Source organism: Marmota monax, unplaced genomic scaffold (genome assembly GCF_021218885.2).
Source record: "Marmota monax isolate L192 unplaced genomic scaffold, Marmota_monax_Labrador192_F-V1.1 WCK01_AAM20220418_F8-fsc00018, whole genome shotgun sequence".
NCBI lineage: Eukaryota > Metazoa > Chordata > Mammalia > Rodentia > Sciuridae > Marmota > Marmota monax.
The window spans coordinates 6,201,619-6,226,632 of NW_026692201.1; the positions used below are offsets into that span (position 1 = coordinate 6,201,619).

At 33.3% G+C, this 25,014-nt stretch overlaps 1 protein-coding gene across 6 annotated transcripts in view; it reads right to left on the reverse strand.

Annotated features, from left to right (window-relative positions):
* Positions 1 to 25,014, reverse strand: part of Ap3b1 (adaptor related protein complex 3 subunit beta 1) — a 244,997-nt gene that overhangs the window by 71,426 nt on the left and 148,557 nt on the right. For all 6 annotated transcript variants that reach the window (XM_046427561.2, XM_058574270.1, XM_058574276.1 and 3 more), the window contains 5 exons: positions 23,272 to 23,383; positions 20,202 to 20,373; positions 16,875 to 17,013; positions 7,787 to 7,859; positions 1,927 to 2,033 (listed from right to left, as the gene is read on the reverse strand). In XM_046427561.2, the coding sequence (XP_046283517.1) occupies positions 1,927 to 2,033; positions 7,787 to 7,859; positions 16,875 to 17,013; positions 20,202 to 20,373; positions 23,272 to 23,383 (603 nt within the window). The remainder of the gene's footprint in view (positions 1 to 1,926; positions 2,034 to 7,786; positions 7,860 to 16,874; positions 17,014 to 20,201; positions 20,374 to 23,271; positions 23,384 to 25,014) is intronic.

A 25,014-nucleotide genomic window follows, 5' to 3' on the forward strand; every position in this document is an offset into this window, starting at 1 on the left:
CTTCATGATGAATGAACATTGACTACAAGCCTTTGTGATCTCAACTGCATTTTTTTTGACAGTTAACGAAGTGTAAGAGTCTACTAGTGTCCATCATCACATATTACTCCTAACAATATTAGTTAGTATTATTGAGTGACAATAATGTGCCAGTCCTTTACATGTTATTATCTCATTAATCTCACAATAATCCTGCAAGGTAGAGATTATCCTTATAGGAACTGAGGTGCAGAAATGCTACGGACTAATTTGCCCAACGCTAAACAGCTACTGAGGAACAAAGCAGGGACTGGTACCCTGGACATCTGATATCTGCACACAAGTTATTCATCTTGGTACATGCCTAACCAAGTTTTTAGGGATCTCTTGAACTGAATTCTTAGATTAAGGAACTGTTTCACTATAGATTTTTTGATTACACTTTTCTCTTTAGAGTATATCACAAATGCTCAATAAATATTTATTACTTGAAAAAAATGTAAGACTTAATTGTTTATTTTCAATGCTCCCCATTTCTTTTAATGTGCCTTTTCCTTGTAGAAATAAGAGGAGTGAACTAAAATTCCAAATACCATTCTTACTCATTTCTGAGTGGCTGTGAGAAAGTATCATTCAACACTTAAAAAAAAAAAAAAACATTTTAGCTTAATAATTTTCACCTGTACTTCCTAAGTGAGCTGACCAAGGGTGAACAAAAAGGCAAGTAGCTCTTTTCAGAACTTCCCTGCATGGCCCTGGGGTACTACATTTGCTTTAAAGGAGAAATTTTCTGTAAAATAGATAAGACTTAGGTACTCTTCTTCTCTACATTTGGTAGACGCAGCTGTATGCTCTCTGGCAGCTGAGATCACCAGTTAATAATCTGGAACTACTTGAAGCACCTGATCATTGATGGACCCTGTGTCCATCAAACCTTGCCAACTACTATTTAGTTTGTAGATTTCTGATAACAAATTAACAGGTCAAGCATGTCAACAGATTATACATCCTAGGCAACATTCTTGATTTAAAGTGAGTGGTTAATGGATATAACATGCTAATGCAAAAAAAAGTTATTGTACTTTCAGATACTATGATGAGTTGATGGTTCTGACATTATTTTGTGATAAGCAGGTCTCTTGTCTCACATCAGGTCATATCTATAAATAACATTAAAGAAATTTTTAAAAAGACATCAGTGGATGTAATAAACACAAAGAGAAATACAATGTTGGGCTTTTAGAATGAAAACAATTATGAACTTTTAGTAGCAATATGGTAAATGAGCTATGTGGAAGAAACAGAAGGGGAATGTAAGTAAGTTACTATAGAGAAAAATTCTTTTTCTTTCTTTTCTTGGTGTTAGGAATTGAACTAAGGGCAATGAACTCTACCATTTAATTAAATATACAGCCCCTGGACAACCATTCTTTTAGGTAGGATTTAAGTACAGTTAAGTGTTGCATGATGACTTTTCAGTCAATGACAGACTATGTATGATGTTAGTACTATAAACATGGTATTGCCTAGAGACATCACAGCTGTCTTAGTTATAAGTATACTCTATCATGTCCCACCATGAAAACACCTAAAAATACACTTCTTAGAACATATCCATATTGTTCAGTGTCATATGACTATATGTAAACTAACTCAATGTTTCACAAAGTCCCTATATGATACAGATAAATAGTAGTACCAGAAAAAAATGTACACTTAATAATTACATGTGAATATAAAGCAGAAGCAAATTAAGAAAATAATGTTTTAGGCAGAATCAATTTAAAAACCACTTACAAAATGAAAAGGTCTTAATCTGATTTGGACTTGTTAAATGAGGAACTATTCTAGATTAAGAATATGCTTAAATTATTTGAATTTCAATAAAAAAAGATGCAATGGCATCCTATGAAAACTGAGCTAGGACATATTTTCAAAATAACTTACACTGATGACTGATGAAGAAGTTGACAAGTTTAAACCTTCAAGATCAGCTATCAAGCTTGGAGAAAGAGCTGGTGTGGGAAGCACAACTGGAGTGGATATTGGGTTAACTGTAAGAAAAGGCCCAAATTAGCAAATGTGCATGAAAATTTAATTCAAATTATTAAAAGCAACATTTTTATTTTGTTAGTAAATCTAATTAAATTACTGTGATTAATAAATGTATGACAATTCTATTTAACATCTTGATTTAGTCAAGTTATTATCAAGTCATGGTAGTTATTGGTCTTAGCTTTCAAAACATAATGGCAAATCCTATAACAAAATAAGGATATAAATATCTTGAGTAATAGTTTTTGAAAATTTTTATCACATAACATTATCACTAACATTTATCACCCAGTAATTTCACTAAAAGAAAAAGGTGAAAAAACATTTTCCACACTAATGTAAAGAATAACAATAGCTTTCAAGACAGTTCTCTAGTGGAGTCAAAAGTCTTAAAAGGATGTTTAAATCATATCTCTATTTTATTCTCCACTCTAATTAATTAGGAGCCCAGGCTACCTAATTCCCTTCTAATTATACTTTGTCAGCAAAGCTATGTACTTGATTCAAATGTTTTACTTACTCTAAAATTGGTAGGAACTTGAAAATCTTCTAAAAAATCTTCTAAAAATGAAAATCTGATCACGTCACTCCCCTGCTTAGGATTCTTCAAAGACTCTTAAATTGCCAATAAAAGTCTTGCCTTAACTAAAAACATAAGGTCCTCGATGGTCTAGCTCAGCCCTGCCCAACAGAACTTTCTATAATAATGGAAATATGCTATATGTGTGCTAATATGTTGGCCACCAGCCACACATGTATAATGTGCTTGATAAATGTGGACAGGATGACTATAGAAATGCATTTTTAAATTTTAATTAAGTTAAATAGCTATATGTGGCTACTGGCCACCATGCTGTACAGACAGCTCAGATCTAGCTTATCATCAATTTCATTAGCTCTTTTAGTTCTATGTAACACAAGTTCTCAAGATCTTGCTTCATGTGTTAGAGGCTTTTGTGTGTTACTAAATTTGCCTAAAAGGATTTCCCCATCTCATTCATTTCACAACTTCTAACTGATAACACTTAGAGGGAAGGACCTCCCTTACCTAAAATATCTTTGCCTTCTCTGTCTCACAGGTTTTCTTGTCAAATTTCTATAACCATACTTCTCATGTAATGCAAATTTATATCTTTACATATTTTACTTTCTACTAAGTCTGTGTAGACAGAGGCTGACAACACTTTTTAGTGCTTTATACTCTCTCAAGAGTTCATTGAATGAAATAAATTAAAATGTGGAAAAAGTTTTGGCTTCCAGCCAATTGTCATTCCAAGGTAACACTGTAAAGGGAGTAACATACTTAATTTGACATCGCTTTTCAAAGCATCTTTTTCTCATTTTAGTCTCATAATATCCTGTAAATTAGGTCAAGAAATATTAATCCATCGAATTAACAACAAATATTTCTTCAGCAAAACAGCAAGGGAGAGATAAAGAACATAAAAATACGGTTCCTGTCTTCAAACAACTTCAAATCTAAGAGAAAAATAAGTGCTTTAACACAAAGTAATAGTGCTGGTGCTGGGGCTGGGGCTCCAGCACTTGCCTAGTATGTGTAAGGCACTGGGTTCTATCCTCAGCACCACATTAAAAAAAATAAATAAATAAAATAAAGATATTGTGTCCATCTACAAAAAAAAAAAAAAAGAAAGAAAGAAAGAAAAGAAAAAGTAACAATAAAGTCCATAAGTGATACTACCAAATGAGAAAACTTTCAAAGGAAACAACAAAATTTAAACATACACAATAGAAAATGTGTATGCAGAATGGAGACTGGGTGAAAGAGGGACTAGAGCCTTTGTTTCCCCTGAACTCACTCAGTACAACTGAGGCACTGCTACAGATCCCAGACCTCCTCAGTGTCAGACAGACACTGAAAACCACTGTAGAGTTAGCAGGTGCCATGGAGAGCGGGACTAGGGGAGGAATACTGGGGATAGGGTGTACTTTGGAGGCTTCATGAACAGAGGAAATGAAGCCCAGTTTTTAAGTAAACATGAGATCTGCACAAGAGGAAGGGAGATCCAGTTAACCAATGAATGAAGGAATGCTGTAAACAAAGGCTGAGGTGGGAATCTGGAAAAAGAAGGCTGTTGAATTTATGTAAAAGACCAAGGGAAACTGTTAAAAATCTACCAAAGAGATGAATGGTATGAGAAATATGGTATTGCAGGATGAATTATTCAGATGCTAGTATAAGAAACAGACTGAAGGACAGAGCAGTAGAGTTGGCAGGAAGGAAAAATTTATAATAATTTAAGGATGAGGTGAAAAGAACTGAAGAAAAGCAATAGCAGTGAGAAGGTTTCTAAAGGACATGTATATTAAACACACAGGAAAATTAAGACTGGCCAACGTCATAAAGTAAGTGAATGGCAGAATTACCAGAGAATTAGAACTGGCCCTTCGAACTCGGATTAAAATGTTGTCTTTCTATTCAACATGTGACTTTTCCGGTGGGTTGTAAATATCTTTGTTCATGTGTTGGTCCGTCTATACATCCATTCACACATCCAAAATATTAAGTACCCAGGAGAGATTTAAAAAATGAGTAAGAGCCACATGCTTTTCATTTTAGTGACTTGGGAGGCTAAGGTAGGATCACTAGTTCCAGGACAGCCTGGGCAACTTAATGAGAACTTGTCTCAAAATAAAAAATAAAAAGGCCTGTGGACATAACTCAGTGTTGAAGTGTCCCTAAGTTCTCAGTACCACCCACCAACAAACAAACAAAAAAGGAAACTGAATAAGCAATAGCCTCTCATTTCAATTATGGCTTGGCTAAGATCCATGAAGAGATGAGGGGAGATTTAGATATGAAGACAATTTTTCAGATGAGAGGCTAATTTTCTGTTTTGGTTTTTTTTTTTACACTATTTTTCTTTGCTAAACATATTCAATACAATAATTATATAATTATTCTTCTAATCAAAGTTTTGTTACAAAAATGAAGAATAACTAAGACTCTTAGTATATAATGCTAATATGTAATCATTTAACCTGTTCAACAAAGGGAAATATATCCTATTTGTAAAAATGTAGGTTAGAATGAAATTTCCTTTAAAATAATACAAAAATCTTACCTTTAAATTCTTATAAAACTTAAATTTCAAGAAAACCTTTGTCTCTTCAAAAACATACATCTTTTAAAAATGCATCAAACTATAACAATTATATATTTTATAAGTCTCCATTCTTAACATGCCTATATGTATCTTTTAACTTAGAATTAACTCTGTTGTTTATAAATTACCCAGTCTATGGTATTTTGTTACAACTGTCTGCAGGGACTAAGACAGTATATAAGAATAGGTGACTTTTGAGCTGGGATTTTGAAAGACAAGAATCAGCCTGCCATCAAAAGATTTGGGGGAAGAGTTCTCAGCAGAGGACAGCAGTACTAATGCCCTTGACACAAAGGAACATGGTATGTTTAAGCAAGCAAAGAAGCAGAATGGTATAAAATGTGGATGAGAGGCAAGAAGGAGTCAAATCATCTATGGTCTTAGAAACCTAGGAAATGAGTATGGACTTTAATCTAAATACAGAATTAAGCCATCAAATGAAAGAATTTAAAACAAGGAAGGAATAAGACCTCATTTTGTAGTTCACTGGTAGGATAAATTTCCATAAAAACTCAAAAAGCTAAACACCAAAAACAAAAAAAACAACCCAATCAATAAATGGGCCAAGGACCTGAACAGACATTTCTCAGAAGAGGATATACATTCAATCAACAAACATATGAAAAAATGTTCATCATCTCTAGCAATTAGATAAATGTATATCAAAACTAAGATTTCATCTCACTCCAGTCTGAATGGCAGCTATTATGAGTACAAACAACAATAAGTGATGGCGAGGATGTGGGGGGGAAAGGTATACTCATGCATTGCTGGTGGACTGCAAATTGGTACAGTCAATATGGAAAGCAGTATGGAGATTTCTTGGAAAACTAGGAATGGAACCACCATTTGACCGAGCTATCCCTCTCCTTGGTCTATACCCAAAGGACTTAAAGGGACACAGCCACATCAATGTTTCTAGCAGAATAATTCACAATAGCTAAACTGTGGAACCAACCTAGATGCCCTTCAGTAGATGAATGGATATAAAAAAATGTGGTACACATACATAATGGAATATTACTCACCAATAAAAGAGAATAAAATCATAGCATCTGCAGGTAAATAGATGGAGTTGGAGAAGATAATGCTAAATGAAGTTAGCCAATCCCAAAAAAACAAATGCCGAATGTTTTCTTTGATATAAGGTGATTGACTCACAGTTGGGTGGGAAGGGAGAACAGGGGAGGAATAGACGAACTCTAGATGGGGGGCAGGAAGGGAGGCGTCAGGGGGTTAGCAATGATGGTGGAATACAATGGACATCATTATCCAAATAGCATGTATAAAGACAAGAATTGGTGAGGTATGAAAAATTGTGCTCTATATGTGTAATATGAATTGTAATGCATTCCACTGTCATTTATTTTAAAAAATCAATTAAAAAAAAAAGAACTACTAGGTCAGCTGGGCATGGTGCCACATGCCTGTAATCCCAGTGACTCGGAAGGCTGAGGCAGGAGGATCATGAGTTCAAAGCCAGCCTCAGCAAAAGCAAGCTGCTAAGCAACTCAGTGAGACTCTGTCTCTAAATAAAATATAAAATAGGGCTGGGGATGTGGCTCAGTGCTCGAGTGCCTCTGAGTTCAATCCCAAGTACCCTCCCTCTAAAAAAAGAACTACAGGTCAAAGGGTACATATGCTTAAAGTTTGAAATATATTGCTAAAATGACCCCCAAATTCTAAGCCTATCTGTATTCCTAAAAAGAGCATATACATGCTGTTTCTCCAAACCTTCATAATACTGGTTGAGACCAAACTTTGAAATCTTTGACAAAGTGTAAAAAATTTGGTTCCAATTTCATTTTTAATATCTCTATACTATGTATCTCTTTTTGTTATACATTTTAATTTATATATAATAAGAACTGGCTGTGACTATTAGAGATAGGTTATCTAAACAATATAAATGGGACAAATTCATGATAGAATGAGGCAACTTAAAAACATAACTCAGCCCAGCATGGAAACACTACATTGAAAAATGACAGTAGTTTAAGATTCATGAAGTCTTACTTCTTGTTGCTCTTTTCCTAGTGCAAGCTTATCTAGTAACAAAGTTAGTTCCACTATTTCTCTTCACAACGCTGAAGGATTTAAGGGGAGTGGTGACTATACATCTTTGCATAGTTGGGTGAGTATACTTGCAGAATTCTAAATTCTCAGAAGATTTGCTGAGACAAAAATTAAAATGTTGACAGGTGTATCCAAAAACTGCATTACCCATTCCATTCCTACCCAAACTATGGCAAGTGGAAGATGGTGATGTCCTTCCTATCTCCAATTATTTTCTCAATTCCTCACCTACCTAACATCTCACAACGTAGAAGCCATGAGCTATTAATACTTATATAGTGAAAAAATTACAATGTATAATATTTTAAAATATTATTTTAAGATGAATTTTATATACTTTTTGGCCATCTATACTTATTCATGTGACACAAAACTAATAGACTGAATAGATGAAGATACTAATATTACTGATTTCCAGTTTTCTTGCTTTATTCATTTATAAATATTTTAAAATAGATTTTGGTAAGTTTGGGGACATGTAAATAAAAGTTGCATTAAAAGGAAAAACATTCTTACTCAAAACTGAAGAAAAGTTTTATAATACTTACAATCATCTAGATCCAGAAGTGAAACATCTTTGGTAAGAAGATTTCTATCTTGCTTTGTTTGTTTTCCTATCTCCTACAAAATAAACATTTGATTAATTTTATCATGTTTTGTCTTAACAATCTATGTTAATCTACTTATAAAACAAACTTTTTTCTCAACCTTACAAATTAAGTTTCTGAATGATTATTAAAATGTTTTTCTGAATCAAAATTTGTGTCTCAATTAGCACACAGCATTTGGACCACATTAGGCAAATTGTAAATAACTATAACTAACTTTTAAATAATTTTTAAATATTTTGTGTTTAAAGATTATAAAGGACCTTAGAAGAAAATTTAAAGGTACTAATTATTTTATAACATGACAAGTTTCTGCAAACATAAAAATGTAACGTGACTCTGGTAGAAAGTGCACAAATACTCTTTAAACTATTTTTAAACAACTTTATTAATAAAGAAAAAGAAATGCTCAAACGTCACATGCGTAGCTCTAAATTGCTGACAGATTTGTGATGGGTTAGCATCTTCTGATATGGTCTGTGATAGGCACTATACTAAGTACTTGGTACTTTGTTATTGGGTTGTGTCAGACTCTTTTTGCCAAAGGTCTATATATGACATTAGCACACTCTTGTTCTTTAGAGGAGTGGAAAAGGATTCACTTACTTTTTTTTGGCTGTTTTATAGACAGAACTGATATTTCAAAAGTAGAGCTTTGCCCACTACAGATTTGCTTATTAATCTTCCTACATTTATAAAACATGTATAGCTATGGAGTAGAACACAGTACCCCTAAAGCCTGAGGTATTCACAGCTTGGTTACACATTCAGAAAATATTTGTACATCTAAAAAGAAGTTTAATTAAGTTCTGCACTGAGTAGCACTATTAATAACTAAAGATCAACAAAGAATAGGGTGTTAAACATATCTGTGTCAAAGTTACTTATCTTTATAATCTATGCTCTTTTATTTTACATGAAAGTTTCTTAGGTTAAAAGTGAGAACTTAAGTTTTTAATAAAAACTTTCTGTTAATTCATTCATTCATTCAATAGATAGGTATAGAATTTTAAATGTGTACCAGATTCTGTGCTAAGCAATGGAAATAACAGCCTAGACCTCCAAAATCCCTGCCTTCAAATAACTTACCATTAACTGAAGGGATTAAAAGCTAATTGCTAATGTAAATTGGTATAAATATATTTGAAGTATTCCTCTAGCCATGGAAACACATCACTGAAGAAAAAGGTATATTACCACCATTTAAAGTGTTGAAGCTTACGCCAGCATGTACATGAAGAACATTACATAAAATACATGGCATGCAACATTTTTAAATGATTTAAGTTCTGCTTGTTTTCTCCCTTATGCCAATACTCAGAAAATTATTTTCCAGGTTCATACAATATACATTAAAACACTAACAAAAAGATCAACACTGATTTTCCTCCTCATAATAATTATTTCTGCCACTGAAAACTAAAAGCCATCTAGATGGGATTTCTTTTTCATTCCTTATTTTAAAACAAACCAAAGAGTATTTGTCAACTTCTCAAGCAAATAACAATGTTAGGGCTGGAGGAAAAACAGAAGAAATGTTACTTTTGAGGCTGAAATTTAAAAGTTGTAAGAAAACGAAAAGAAGTTCAGAATAAAAATGCCACTTCAACTAGAATATCATTCCTGTGAAAAAAGAACATATAATAAAAAGCACTTATCATCATGTGACTTATCAAAATGCTATGCTGAGCACAATGGGTGTAGCTTCCTATAAGCTACAATGGTGCATGACTGTTTTTATGGAATCGTAACCTCCCCACCTGAAAAATTAGAAACCTATCAAATCAAGATAAAGTTAAAGCTGAAGGCAAGTCTATGCCTTATTTCCTACTTCACAGCTAAGAATGTGTAACAATATCTATTTCATACACATCAGGTCACACACAACACAGAACAGGGCTGCATGTGAAATTGGCATAATCTCTTATTAGAAGCCTTAAACAGAAAGAAAAAAGGCTTTCAAAAGGACAGAATTTTATTGACTTCTTGAGAACGGCAAATAACCAGTGACTGAAATACAACATTAGCAATAGATAATGGTCATTTCTACTGAATTGAAAAAGCCTTGCATTCCGAATCAAGGGTATAAAATGCTTCATAATGTGTTTGGCATTCTTCTCTTATATTATATTTCATTTTTCATTTTAAAAAATCCATAGTAAGTTCAAAACATTTTCATACTTAAAGGATCTACTATAAAAATAAAAATCTGAATTCTAAATAAAGAAGTTAAGAGCTCTATTCCATCAAACATTTCTCCATTTGCAATTCATCTTGGTAATAGAGACAGAACCTGGGTAAATGCATATAGGACTTGAGGCAGGAGATTTTTCTTGCTCAATGCATAATTCATGTGCTCCGCCTGCAAAGTGTGTAAAATGAGAATTTCACACCGCAGCATGAGCCATGGAGCTGCAGAGAAAAGGCAGATGAAATCATATTTTACTGTGTGAATTTTATTTCTTACCCTTCCAATATTTATACAAAACCATCATTGACAAACCAAACACATTGACAGATCACCCACTGTTTCCATTGTGTTAGTACTTGAGAAGAGATCAGGCAGAAAGATAGACAATTTGTTTTTGTATATTTTTTTTAAATAGAGGATTAGGTTTTTAACAGCTGAGTGACTGTATTAGACTTTTATAAGGACAACAGTAACTGATCTTAAGATCTCACTATAAAAAATATCTAGTTATCAATTCATCATTCTCAAATCTCCATTTTGTTTCTATGGTATTCGATTATACACCTCAACACATCAACATTTTCAAAATGAAATACAAAGTCACAGGGTTAAGAAACTGATTTCTATTTAATGTATTTCATTTCAAATAATAAATAAAAAATCCTGGAAATATTTATCAAGTTCCAAATAATACAAACGAAAATATGTAACAATATACCTCTAAAGATTTTTATGTATTATGCATGTTCATTTTCATGCTGATTATAAGAGGAAAGGTACATAGAAAAAAAGATTTGACATGACAAGCATCAAATATGCTTCCACTGGAAAGAGGTTTGAAATTTAAAACTATAAGACAGGATAAGCAGTATGTAAAGTTTGTCAAACCCATACTGTGCTTCGAAATCAACAACGATTTGAGGATAATTTCTAGCTTCATAGGGCAAGGTATGTGAATGAAATATTTTCAATTACAATTAATACCAAGGACAATTTAATGATTCTCTTTTTTTTCAAGTCATCTGACAAATTTGATTTAAAAAATTTGAGACTCACAAACTTGTTTCTTAAAACAAAGGTACAATTCTAGTATACTGAGACTTCATTATAAATTAAGAAATTTAAATGGTTAAAATAAAGTTTTCCCTATTAGACTACACCTACTTCGATAAGAAGGAATGCTTACTGGTATTCCCTTTGTTTTAAAGGTCTCGGTTGAAATCAAATGATACTTTTGTTTTGAAGAACTTAAAATATGAAGTAAATTGGAAGAGACAAATCACACTCAAGAGGCAAAGTTTAGAATTGTTAAAGTAGAAACTAATACTCTTCAATATTCATAGAAGTTCGAGCAACATACATAACTACTTGTAATAGTATAATTAAAGCTTGTTTCTTATTCTCACAGAGAAAAGAAAACCAATTGGAAATTATACATAATTATACATCTCATGCCCAAACTGTTTTATCCCCAAGATCTTTCACAAAAAAGATCTTTATCCACAAGATCTTTTATTAAGACAAATCTTAACATTTGAATGCTAGTAATCAAACCAGCTTGGTCCTCAAAATACTTAAGAGATATAATCTGTTTCTCTGCATCTCTCAAAGAGGGATTAGCAAAATCCAAAGATACATAACCTGAGAGTACCTTGAACACTGCCAGGAATACACAGATGACAGTATTTTTTCACAACCAGTACAAATATTAATCTTGATTCAAATACAGAAATGCTCTTAATGTTAAATGAAAATACACTAAATTTATTTATTTCACACTAGCAGATTATTATACTTTAACTGCATTTTATGTAATTAAAATGTTATAATCTATAAAAGGAAAACATAAGTCATTCACAATAAATAATAATCATGATTTTAAATCATCATAATTTAATCATCAATTATCTAAATCTTCATTCAGCTGCTAGTACATATACCCTATAAATATAATTAAAATGCTGCATCACAATTAAGGTGTGAACAGTGGAATAACAAGGTAACACCAAAAACACAATAGTATGTAGGAACACTCTAATATGTTGGTTAGTTATAAGAACCCTGGAGCATGGCTTCAATAAAGGAAAAAAACCCTGGAAACATTATTCTAAGTAAAATTTTCACCATCTGTTCAACACATAATTTTTAACTAACAGAAGAATATAACTTAGTTATATTGCTTAAAAAATAAGATAAAATGATATAGATGTGAATATCTTCTGGACTCAATATGGTCTGTACTATTGATTTTCCTTGCTCTTCTGTTTAAAAATGTTTCTTTTTTTACACTCTTTTAAGTATGTGAAAGCACTGAAAGTATGGAGTTATTAAAGGTAATTTTTATAGGCATTATTTGGGGCAAAAGAATTATTTCATAAAAAGGACCATTCTCAAAATATTTCTCAAATACACTTCAGAAAAGAACATCTATGCATAAAATATGCTTATCCATCAAAATAACTGTAACTGAAATAAGATAATTTTCTTTTGTTATTACTGACAACATGTAACCTCAAATGAGGAGTCTTTCAATCAATAATTTAAACAAATAACATGACATCTGAACGTATAACTATAGTTTTGTGCCTTATAGATCTACTGGGAATGGTATGGAATGAAAAATTGTAAGCAATTTAGCAATGGTCCTTGCTCTTTTGACTGTCCCTGGACCACTCACATGAGTGATGCCCTCTTATCATATAATTTTTTATTCCCCACAGTCATTCATAGGAAAGGTGGAGAAGTGGAAGGACCACATGATGCCACTTCCCCCTTGGCTTATGTGTAAAAATGTGTAAAAAAAGAAAAAAGGCATAGAAATAAGAAGGAACCCAGTTTCATAAGAGAACCACAAATACTCCACTGGGATTAGAAGCTGGGGTGGGTTAGGACTAGAGAGGAACATTTAGACATACTAGCCTGAGGAGTATTACTAACTCAAATGACAATTGGGACACAATACAGGCGACTTAATCATGGTGCCCCCCCTTTTTTTGCCAGGGGGTACCAGGGATTGAATTCAGGGGCATTTGACCACTAAGCCACATCATCCTCAGCCCTATTTTGTATTTTATTTAGAGACAACTGCTTAGCACCTCACTTTTGCTGAAGCTAGCTGTGAACTTGCAATCCTCCTGTCTCAGCCTCCCCAGCCACTGGGATTACAGGCATGGCCACCATGCCAGACTCAGGACTTTCTCTTAATTTGGCATTTGTACAGAAGAATTGGGGCTGGGAAAGCACAGATTTGAGGATGACCAGTGGCACTGGTCTACAAAGATAATGAAGAGCTGATCCAGAATGGTGAAAATAAGAAAGAAGAAACAGTAGGAGGAATAACATAGAATCTGGAGGACTTGACAAAGGAGTCAAAGATCCTTATGAGAATAATGTTGCCAAATGACAGACCATGTCCTCTGGCTGTCTTAGGCCTGGAAAACCAGTAGCCCCAGAAAGGCTCAAGAATTTGATCAGAATTTGGCAAGAAAAGCTGGAGCACTTGTAGAGAGAGATGTTACTATGAAAATAATCTAGTGGAAGCCATTAAAAATGTTAGAAGAAAATGACTAAGAAAAAATCATGTCAATATATTTGAAAAAGTGATGTGCACTAAGTAATAATTTGGAGACAATATTCATACTTGAGTGTTAGAAGGGGTAGAAAAGTAAAGCAATCAAAACAATGAAAGGTCAATAAAGACCAAACAAAACAGATGCAGAAAGTTTCAAGTAGTAGAACTGTGATATCAAAAGATAAGATTACTATCCAAGTAAAGGCAGCTGGGCTTGGGGAAGGATCATGGCTATCTTTTCAGAGCAGTGTCTAAAGGAAGTGATAAAGGTGGGGAAAAATTTCTAATGAATTAAAAAATAATAGATGAATGATTTGCATGTTATTTTTTTCTAAATTCTCACTCTGTTCCCTTCCTGCTTCCTTTTTCTCTTTAAATACTGGAGAAGACTTGAGTGCTGAGGTTGGCAGAAGAGAAATTAGTGGAGAAAGAGATTAAAAGCAAAAAGGAAACAGATGATTATTAATACAAAAAGTGAAAAAATGCAGACTTAAAACTTGAAAATATATATAAATTCCTTTTAGCTTTGTTTGTCTGTAACTCCAATGCTATTAATCTTTCATGCAATTTACGTTCAAGTTAAAAAGTGTTAAAACTGTTGTTTTATGTGGTGCTTCATACTGATCTTTCACATTTTGATTTTGTACCATAACACAGAAAAGAAACAAGGTAGGTATTAGCATTTCTAGGTTATACATGAGAAACTGAAAAAATAAAGATATTATCTCCCAACAAGTAAAACACTATACTTATAGGAACACCATAAAAATTAACTTTTTTGAAAGTCATATATTCAATACACCTCCAAGGTCTCATTTTTATGCTCAGCTTCCCCAAAACACATTGTCCAGATTGAAGAAAAAAAAAAGAGAGAGAAAGAGTAAAAAGTATAGATTTATTAGGCTGAAGATTTAAGGCATAGGAATTTTCAGCAGTAATACACTGTCATGCTAAATTAAGGTAAAGCACCCACCATCTGCCTTCATTACTCATAATTTGGAGCAGAAGCCACAACACTTGGTGCAAGGAGGACTTTTCCACAATTATAGAGTTGCCTATTATTAGAAAATTGGTACACTTGTAATCACTAGGTATACTCCAAGTCATTCAGAAAGAAATGGAAATAAGTAATTATGGCAGCTCTGGGGTGGAGACTATTTATTACAATTGCTAAATTAAAGCGAAAACAAAGAGGCACAAACCCTATCTGCCTATTATAGGTAGGAAAGGCATTCTAATATAAGAAAATAAACTTTCTAAGGAAAATTTGTACACACAAAACTATCAATAATGTGAGAAAAACCTGTATTTCTCAAGGATCTTGGCTCATTGTAATAGTTTAAATTTTTATGTTCTATTATCCATTACCAAGCAATCTAATCTGATCATTAAAATCTTCGACAAAGATGGAATAAATTGAAATACGGATCTGGGTGTCCTTGTGGTTTTTTTAACAGGCTCCTGAAGCTCTGCTTCTAATACTACATAGGTGCTGAAGGCTACAAATTTTTAGCTTCTAAAAACTTCATAAGAATAACTAACTTCAATTCCACTTCCTTGCCATTTGCTGATTTCTTGTTCTGTCATTTTTAAAAGCATAGATTTCTTATTCTGGATCATACTTACTGTCAATTTCTAAAATCTCTTTATTTTAAATAATTTTAACTTTTTTGTGTAATTCAATAGAAGTAGAAAATGAGATATACCAAATTCATTGTGTGACAGGTGTTTTTTTGTAAACTTTAAAAAAATTTAGTTGCAGATGAATAAAATACCTTTATTTTAATTATTTATGTGGTGCTGAGATGCCCCACACATGTGAGGCGAGCGCTCTACCACTGAGCCACAACCCTAGCCCTGTGATAGGTTTTTATATGAGGCCACACTAAGTCTTAAAAATCTCTAAAGGTTTAGGTTAATTTTTGAAAAATAGAAATTTTGGATTATGTTACATATGGATACAAGATTTTAATAGAAATTTAATTTTCAGATGTTTTACTATAAACAATAGTATTTGAAATACAGCAAGATAAATACCAATTGTTTTTTGTTTGTTGTTGTGGTGGTGCTGGGGATGAAACCCAGGGCCTTGTACATGCTAGGCAAATGGACTACTATTGAGCATATCCTCAGCCCCCTACCAATATTTGAAATATGCTTATTCTTTAACAATAAATCTCTGCATTGAGGAGGTCATCTGTCTACTTCAATGAATTTATTTTCATCCTTGGCTATTCAGGGACATACAGAAGAAACTTAAGTTCATAGAACTAATAAGCAAATGAAAAAAGATATTGGGTCAAGATGAAACTGAGTTCAATGAACTGCTGCACTTGAAGCCGAGCATCAATAGGATCCACTTACACAAACTAAGCGATAATAAAGATCAGAAAGATAATCAGATCTGAATTGTACATTAATAACTACACGTTTACAACATATGTGTGTATTTTTTGCTACAAAGCAGACAAAAAAGTTCAGTGTTAAAAATGTTATATTCAAAATATTATTACTATACTCCACAAGTGGTTCTTGCATTTGTTTTAAAATAATGGGTGCTGCATTTTAGTAACTAATTATATAACGTATACCTTTTAACTAAAGCTTTAAGAACATTCTACTATCTACTGACATTCTTTGTATAACCTTTAATACTTTTTAAAGCATATTAGTCTCAATTTTTTTTTTATGATGTATGTGCATTCACACTCCTTTTTCGTGGGGGGAGGGGTACCAGGGATTGAACTCAGGGACACTCAACCTGAGCCACATCCTCAGCTCTATTTTGTATTTTATTTAGAAATAGGGTCTCACTGAGTTTCTTAGTGCCTCACTTTTGCTGAGGCTGGCTTTGAAGTTGAGATGCCCCTGCCTCTGCCTCCTGAGCTGCTGGGATTACATAGCACTACTGCGTTCTATTTAATACTACTTATATAACTTCCATTTATTTCATTCCTGTTTAGCAAAAGCCTCCCTTGTCATAAGCTAGCCAAGAATTTCAGTGGCAAGGGATGTGTTAAAAAGCAGTTCTAACTTCTCTGCAGAGTTGGGTTATAAGGGAAAGGATTATCTAGAGGAAATAAAATCACAGGTGTGAATGAATAAAGATGGTCAACTTTTGTTGTTAGTGACAATGTTAAATACTTCTTTTTTAGTTTCTTGACTTTCAACAAAACACTAGTTTTCAAAAATATGTATTGTTAATGAGGAAAAAGGTATAAGAATATTTATATTATTTGTATTATAATAACTCTATAACCTCTTACCTTAGTAGTTTTTCTGGATTCATATTCACTTTCAGATTCTGATTCAGAATCTGAAGAACTTTCTATTGAACTAGAGTCGGCATCAGAAGAACCTGAAGTTCTAGATTTTTCATTTTTCTTCTTCCCATCTTCAGTATCACTATGCATATCAATAAATTTAAAAATTATCAATTGCAAATCCTTTACATAAACAAGTTTAAATAGTTTATACAACGTATAATAAAAATAGTTTCAAAATCCCACAATATATTAGTGAAATAATAATAAAGACAGCATTATCTATAACCAAATAAATTAAAAATACTGCAGATGCAAAGAACCATAAAATAACACTAAATGATGTCATCAATAGTAATAAAGAAAATAATTAATATGTTCAATTTACTAGAAATTAAATGCTCACAGTTACAAATTCAAAGATCTTAGGCTGATTTTTAAAATGCTGTTCCTAAATACTGTTTATTGATAAATTTAAATATTTATGTATCTACTTTTGCTAAAACAGACTTGCACAGTACAGAATTTTTTCTAAGAAATTATACAAGCTTCCAAAAATGACCTTAAATACATCATGTGAGAAAATGTTCACCAATTCAAAGACAATTCTTCTAATGCACTAAGTCTTACTAAAAATGATAACAGTAACATACAAACTTTTAAAATATCAAATAATGACAACTTAGTGCTTAATGGTATTCATTCATTTGTCCACTCACTCAACTAATATTTATTGATTATTGATGGCATACTGGCACTGTGTTCGGTACTATGGAAATAATAAGGTAACACATGATCTCTGTGTGTCTACCTTATAGTGTCTACAATCCACTGGAGGATACAGAGAAATAAGGTGGCAGTGACAGTATAGTATAACTAATAAGTAATGAAATATAGTGTGCCATGACATCTATACTAATTTGACCAAGATTAAAAATACTTCATGGACAAAAAAGGGCGACAAAGAAATATAAATTAAGAAATAGGAAGAAGGCAGGCAGCCATGTAGAAAAGCAATCTCAAAAGAGAAAAAATAAAATGTGAGATGGCCAAACAGAATTCTCTCAGGGGATGAAAGATACCCTGAGATGTATCATATTTTCCACCAAACTGAAAGTCTGTTCTCTCTTCTCTCTCTCTCTCTCTTTCTCTCTCTCTCTCTGTGTGTGTGTGTGTGTGTGTGTTACTTTCAAAAACCTACCTTAAACCAGGCGGTCCCAGGCATTCCATACTGATCCTACCAATTATCTTATTTATTTGGTTTGGGTACTGGGAATTGAACCCAGAGGCATCTACCATTGAGCCACATCCCCTAGCCCTTATAATTTTTTAATTTTGAGATAGGGACTAGCTAAGCTCTTAAGGCTGGCCTCAAACTTGAGATCCTCCTACCTCAGCCTCCTGAGTTGCTGGGATTACAAGTATGTGTCAGCAGGACTAGCTGATTATAAAATTAAGATGCACTCTTGCTATATACATTATTGTCCCATTTACAATAATAAAGTAATATTTAAGAAGGCTAAGGAAACAGGAGGGAAGAAGTGAAATATGAACTCTAGTTTATCTTAGTTCAATGTATATTTTTTCCCCAATGCTAAACTATTTACTATCACATGGAAATATCTTGGAGTATAAAATTCAAGTGGAGCCAGAAATAGTAATGAATAATAAAGGCTGATTTTTGAAGATATGTAAAGCTTATTAAGAGCTTCAAAAAAATTAACATACTGAAAATGTTAAAAAAAAAAAAAAACAAGTTCCAAGAGATAGGCAGAAAGATACAGGGAGAGTAAATGATGAGGCAAGAGAAAAACTGATACTCCTTGAAATTGACTTTTATGGTAGAAATATGATTGCTCTGTATTAAAAATGAAGCTATGGCAACATGTAATTGTATGTGAAGACTAAAAAATATGTTGTTTTTTCTCCCTGAGAAAAGAATGGCCATTTATTATCTCCAATTCATTGTTTAAAGAAAGAAGTGAAAAATGTAAGGACTTAGAATGTATTCTGTTGTGTAATAAACAACTCTTTCAAATTCAAACAAAAGTCATTTTCTGAAAAAAAAAATGAAACAGTGATATGATCATAAATTCCTAGCATATTGACTTATGCTATCTGAAAGATATTTCATGCATTGATCAAAACTTTCCCTTTCTAGAAACAAGATACTTTTGGTAAACCACATAGTCTGATGTTAAACCAAACATACAGAATTTCTCTCTAAGACAAGCCTGTTACAAACCAAGCAGCTCTTCTGCTGCAACAAGTCAATGATTCTAAATATACTTAGCTTCTAGCATTTAAGATAAGATTTTAAAGGTAAAAGTGTTATTTTATTATGCATCACTCAATTTTGATGGTAATTATTGTTTACCTTACTGCTTAGAGTTTCAGATGTTAATCTAATGAAAAGAATTTACTGGTAACTAGGTTTTTAACTTTGCAATGATGAAAAGCCTGTATTAATTTAACCTACAGATTTCATTTGTTCTGAACAGGAAAAACAATATAAATCACTTTTAAAATCATTAAATCCTGACTTAAATTAATAAAGTCATAATTAGGGCATTATGCTGTGTTTGTTATGGAAGTGGCAGGGCGAGCTGCTTTAATTACTGTCTGTAATAAAAGGAGCAGAGAGCGTACTGCGCCCCAATCAGTGCTGTCAGCCACGACTGAGCCGAGCTGCAAGCTCATCAAGTGAGCGGGCAGCAGGCTCCCAGGGAAAGGGCCATCATGTCAGCAGAGGCCACTCGCTGACAGCAGTGGGGAAAACAGAGTCACACAATTCAAGTTATTAGCCCCAATTACTCAAAATTTTAATGACACTTCAATACACGATAATGTTGTTGATAATGGGAGATCTTAAAAAGCCCTAACACTTAAATATCTTATGACCGTCTTCCTTCACAGCCTTTGACTCTAATATTTGGATCATAATCTTTTTAATATAACATTATTTAGAAAAATCAATTGTCTTAGTTACATAATGGCAAAGTGTTGAAGGATTTAATTTTAGCCCGCAGCAAAATTGCTACAAAAGGTAATTAAGTGTTTCATGCCTACTGCTTGATCACTTAATTCAGCTTTCCAAGGTTATACCAATTTTCAAAATGTAACCCTAAGATTTGTTCAAGTTCAAAATTAAATCTAAGCATTATAAGTACTGGAGTAATGTGAACTAGTAGCACAGCATTTAACAAGATTTAATATCTGTTTTGAGAGAAAATACAGAGATATTTTCTTACTCTTTCAATCAATAGGAAATATCTGTGGAGAACATACCACAGAATATTCTTTGAAGGAAATGCTGAAAAAATAATTTACCTTTTCCCTTTGTTTTTTGAATTCCTCGTGGCCATTCTTTTGTTTTCTGCTTCAGACTCATCTCCACTCTCACTCTCTTCCTCACTAGAGGAACCCTCACTGCTGTCCTCACTACTGTCTTCTTCTTCTTCACTTCCGCCTCCTTCTCCACTCTCACTTCCAGATTCACTCTCTAAAAAACATACCCAGAAGTTCTCTTGAGTTACAGCCATTGAATCATAAATGAGGACACCTGTAACTGTCAGTACTGATCACAAAGAAAACCAGACACTGTTGCCTTTTAGTGGTGTGGACCCGACTCATTCAAGCACTTCTATTTCTGCACCCTGTTTGTTCAGATCTACGGGTTTCCACAGGAGGGTGAGCTTGAAGGAATCAGAGAGAAGATGCTCTGATAATGGGTAGAGAAAAACAAAGCAAGATGAACCAAATAATGCAAATTTGAGGCAGTCTCATTTTTCATCACAACCATAAGTATCTAGCTATGGCATTAAGGATAAAGAATTAATTTTAAATTATTCTATTTATAATGGGAATTTTTATTTAGAGAAAAAGAAGGCAATAGTTTAATCTTATTAGGAATAAACTTTGAGAGGGTACCAAGCCACTCTAATCATGCCCCAAAATTCTGAATTCAAGGACAATAAGCAAAATAAACAACTAAAGAGTTATTGTTTATTTTAGCTAACATGGGGCACATAGGTCTAAAAGATCATAAATTATGGTACACTAAGAGTCTGCAGAAGTGATTCATAGATTATCCTTATGTATATTTTTAAAATGAAGTTTAATATTTTTACTATTTAAAATGAGTACAAATGCAGAGCTGTGCACTAGAAAAAAGGACACTCTTGCCCCTACCCATGATCTATGTGATGTAGCACACTTACACAGAAACATAATCAGCAATTAAACATTATTCTAATACGTTTATAACATCTACTTCATGAAGAACCTTTTCTGTATTACAGTGAAAAGCTAGGGTTCTCAAGTGGGAATGTTCAGGTTCAAATCCTGACATTATCACTAACTAGCTATAGGACTGAGCAAGCACCAGGTGTGGTGGTGAGCATGCCTATGATCTCAGCAGCTCGGAAGGCTGAGGCAGGAGGATTGAAAGTTCAAATCCAGTCTCAGCAACTTAAGTTGGCCTAAGCTACTCAGTAAGACCCTGTCTCAATATAAGATATTAAAAAAAAAAAAAAAAAAAAGGCTGGAGATGTGGCTCAGTGGTTAGTTAAGAAGCCCTGGGTTTAATCCCCAGTACCAAAAAAAAAAAAAAAAAAAAAAAAAAAAGACCGAGTAACTTATTTAATCTCTCTGGGTCTTAGTCTCCTTTTCAACAAATGTGGATACTACTATCTAGCTACTTCACAGAGGTGTTGAGAAGGCTCAGTGATTTGAAATAAGTCAAGGTGAACAGAACACAATGTGGACTACTCATCCTCAACATCTTTTATAAAGAGTAAAATTTATTTATCCAAACTTTACTAAAGCAAAACAAAACTGTTAAAGATATTTTGAATGTGTCATCATGTCAAAATTATATACATGTACATATTAAATCAGCTAGGTAGCTTATAATAGAAAAAATGAGAAGAAATAACATCAACTATGTTTCTGTCTCAAAATATCACATGGGAGTTCCACATGAATAGGGGTCCAGCTCACTTCAGGAAGTAATGTTTAAACCTATATGTCCTTCAGTAGATGAATGGATAAAGAAAATGTGGCATATATATACAAACAGAATACTATTCAGCATTAAAAGAGAATGAAATCATGGCATTTGCAGCTAAATGGACAGAGTTGGAAAATATAATGCTAAGTGAAGTTAGCCAATCCCAAAAAACCAAACACTGAATGTTTTCTCTAATTTAAGGATCTGATTCATAATGGGGTTTGGGGGGTGCATGGGAAGATTAGATGATCTCTAGATAGGGCAAAGGGGAGGGGGAAAAAGGGAGGGGGCATGGGGGCAGAAAAGACTATGAAATGAGATGGACATCACTACCCGAAGTACATGTATAAAGACATAAATAGTGTGACTCTACTTTGTGGACAACCAGAGATATGAAAAATTGTACTCTATATGTATACTATAAATTATAATTCACTCTGCCGTCATACATAACAAATTAAAATTAAAAAATAAAAAAATTTACAAGTTACTAAGATCCTTGAGGAAATAACAAATAAAAAAAAGAAAGAAAGATCCTTGAGGAAATTTGTTTATTCTCAAAAAGTGCTGTTTGCTAGAAAACAAATCTCCTAACTTGTAAGAGAAAAGATTTTGTTTTCCTGTAGTAACTACAGCAGAACTACAATACACTACTTGGACTCACTACTATATATAAAAGACTACCTAGGAAACAGTCATGAGCTTATGAATGAATGCGACAAAATGTAAAATGAAAGGTGTAAAATGAATAAAACCTGTATGAAATGAAAAAGTGCAAGCTTAACTATAGAAACAGATCTTTCTCACTAGTCTGCATCACCCTTGAAATTCCATATTTTTTAGAAATAATTTTTTGTGGACTGAGTTACTTTTTCCACATTTGGGTTTACAAAATCAGAGTGTAATACATCTCAGATTAATTTATCAGATATTGAAAATGAAGACTTTGACAAGGGAAATGGGGAAAAAAGAATGAATTATCTTAGAATAAGACAGGGATAACCAAGTAATAGTGAGGGGCCCTGGTTCTCCAAGGAATGAAAGTTTTAAAGAAAGTTGGCTGTCATTTGTTATATAAATCATGCACAGAATTTCAGTAATGAAGGGATTTAAAAAACAACCAACTATACCCCTTCATCTATTAGATATAAAGAAAGGTAGGTGCCTTATTCAATTTGCAAAGCTGGGACCCAGGACTTCTGAATTCTTCCTATTTAGAATTTGTTTCATTGTATATGAACGCCCTCAATCTTTTAAGCTCTCAAGAGAACATTCTTTTATGTCTTGAATTTAGACACAGGCTGGAAGATGGAAGAGAGGAAAAGATAAAAGGAGTTTATATGTAACCTAAAATATGAGTAATATATTTCAATATATTATAAAACTCACCACTATCACTGCTGCTGCTATCAGAAGACTCCTCTTCTTCCTCAGATTCAGAGTAAAATTTCTTAGCAGGATTTTCTTTCTTTGCTTTTCCTGTTGGGGTCCATTCTTTTGCCTGTTTGCACACACAAAAAAATAAAGTTAATATAAATGAAAACTCATTCAGAGATTCAGACTTCTGGCAAGTGTAATCGTTCAGAATCCACTGTGTACTCAGAAGAAAGTTTAAGCCCTCAACTTAGAAAACATCTGTTAGAAGTGTTCAACATCTCTAGCAATTAGGGAATGCAAATCAAAACTTCATGAAATTTCATTTTGTTACAGTCAGAATGGCAATTACAAAGAATACAAATAACAATAAATGTTGGCGAGGATGTGGGGGAAAAGGTTATATATTGTTGGTGGGAATGCAAAGTAGTGCAACCATTCTAGAAAGCAGTAGGTAGAGTTTTTCAAAAAACTAGAAATGGTACCATGATATGACCCAGCCATCCCACTCCTTAATATATATCCATAAAATTTAAAAATCAGCATACTACGGTGATACAGTCATATCAATGATTATAACAGTACAATTCTCAATAGCCAAGCTATGGAGCCAACCTACAAGCCCTTCAACAGATAAACAGATCAAGAAAATGTGGTATATATACACAATGGAGTATTATTCAGCACAAAGAAGAATGACATAATGGCATTTGCCAGTAAATGGATGAAACTAGAAACTATAATGCTCAGTGAAAAAAAGCCAGTCCCAAAAAAGTCAAAGGTTGAATGTTTTCTCTTATATGCAAAAGCTAATATAAAATAAGTGTGTGTGTGGGGGGGTGGCTAGAAGAAAGATCAGTAGAATAGATGAAGGGGAGCTGAAATAAGGAAAGAATAATAGAATGAATCTGACCTAACTTTCCTATGTACGTATATGAATATACCAGAATGAATTTCACCATCATGTACATCCACAAGACACAATTAAAAAAATAAAAAAAATATAAGTATGTGGCAGAAGATTGGGGGGAAGGGTATAGGAGGAAGGAGGGAAGAGAGAGGGGAAGTAGTGAGGACTAAATTAGAACAAAAATTATATTTCATGTTTTTATCATTTTGTCAAAATGAATCTTAATGTTATATACAACTAAAAAGAATCAATAAAAAGAAAAATAAGACACCCTGGTAGGAAGGTGGATCCACCTTACTACTAAAAAACTACAAACCCCCCCTCAGAGTCCATTGTGCTAAACCAGCTGTCTTATTTCACAGGCAATTTTAAACTTTTGTGTTTATTGGTCCATATAAGATTTAAACTATAGTAATTCAACCTAAAATGGTCCAGTGCAATTTGAGGTAGACACAGTAACTGCAATAAATCCAGGTCGAAGCCTTGACACTGAAGTAAAAGAGAGTAAAAGAAAATATTTAGTGTCAACAAAAATTTCCCTAACTATCTCAATACCCTAAGCCTGACCTCTTTCTCTCATCCCCTAAACATGTAAACATTAAAGGAATCATTTCCCACCTTGGTCTGGACCATCTCTCTCGCAGGGATCACAGCCGCTGTCTCCTAACTGGTTGTCTTGCTTCTGCTCCCCTCTTACCCCATCTAGAGTTTGCTGAACATAGTAGCTAGAATCAATCTATTGAAACTTAAATCAGATCAAGCTCCTCTGTGGTTTGAAACCCTGCAACTGCTCTCCATTTCACACAGAAAAGAAGCCAAAGTCCTTACAAAAGCCCGCATGATCTGAC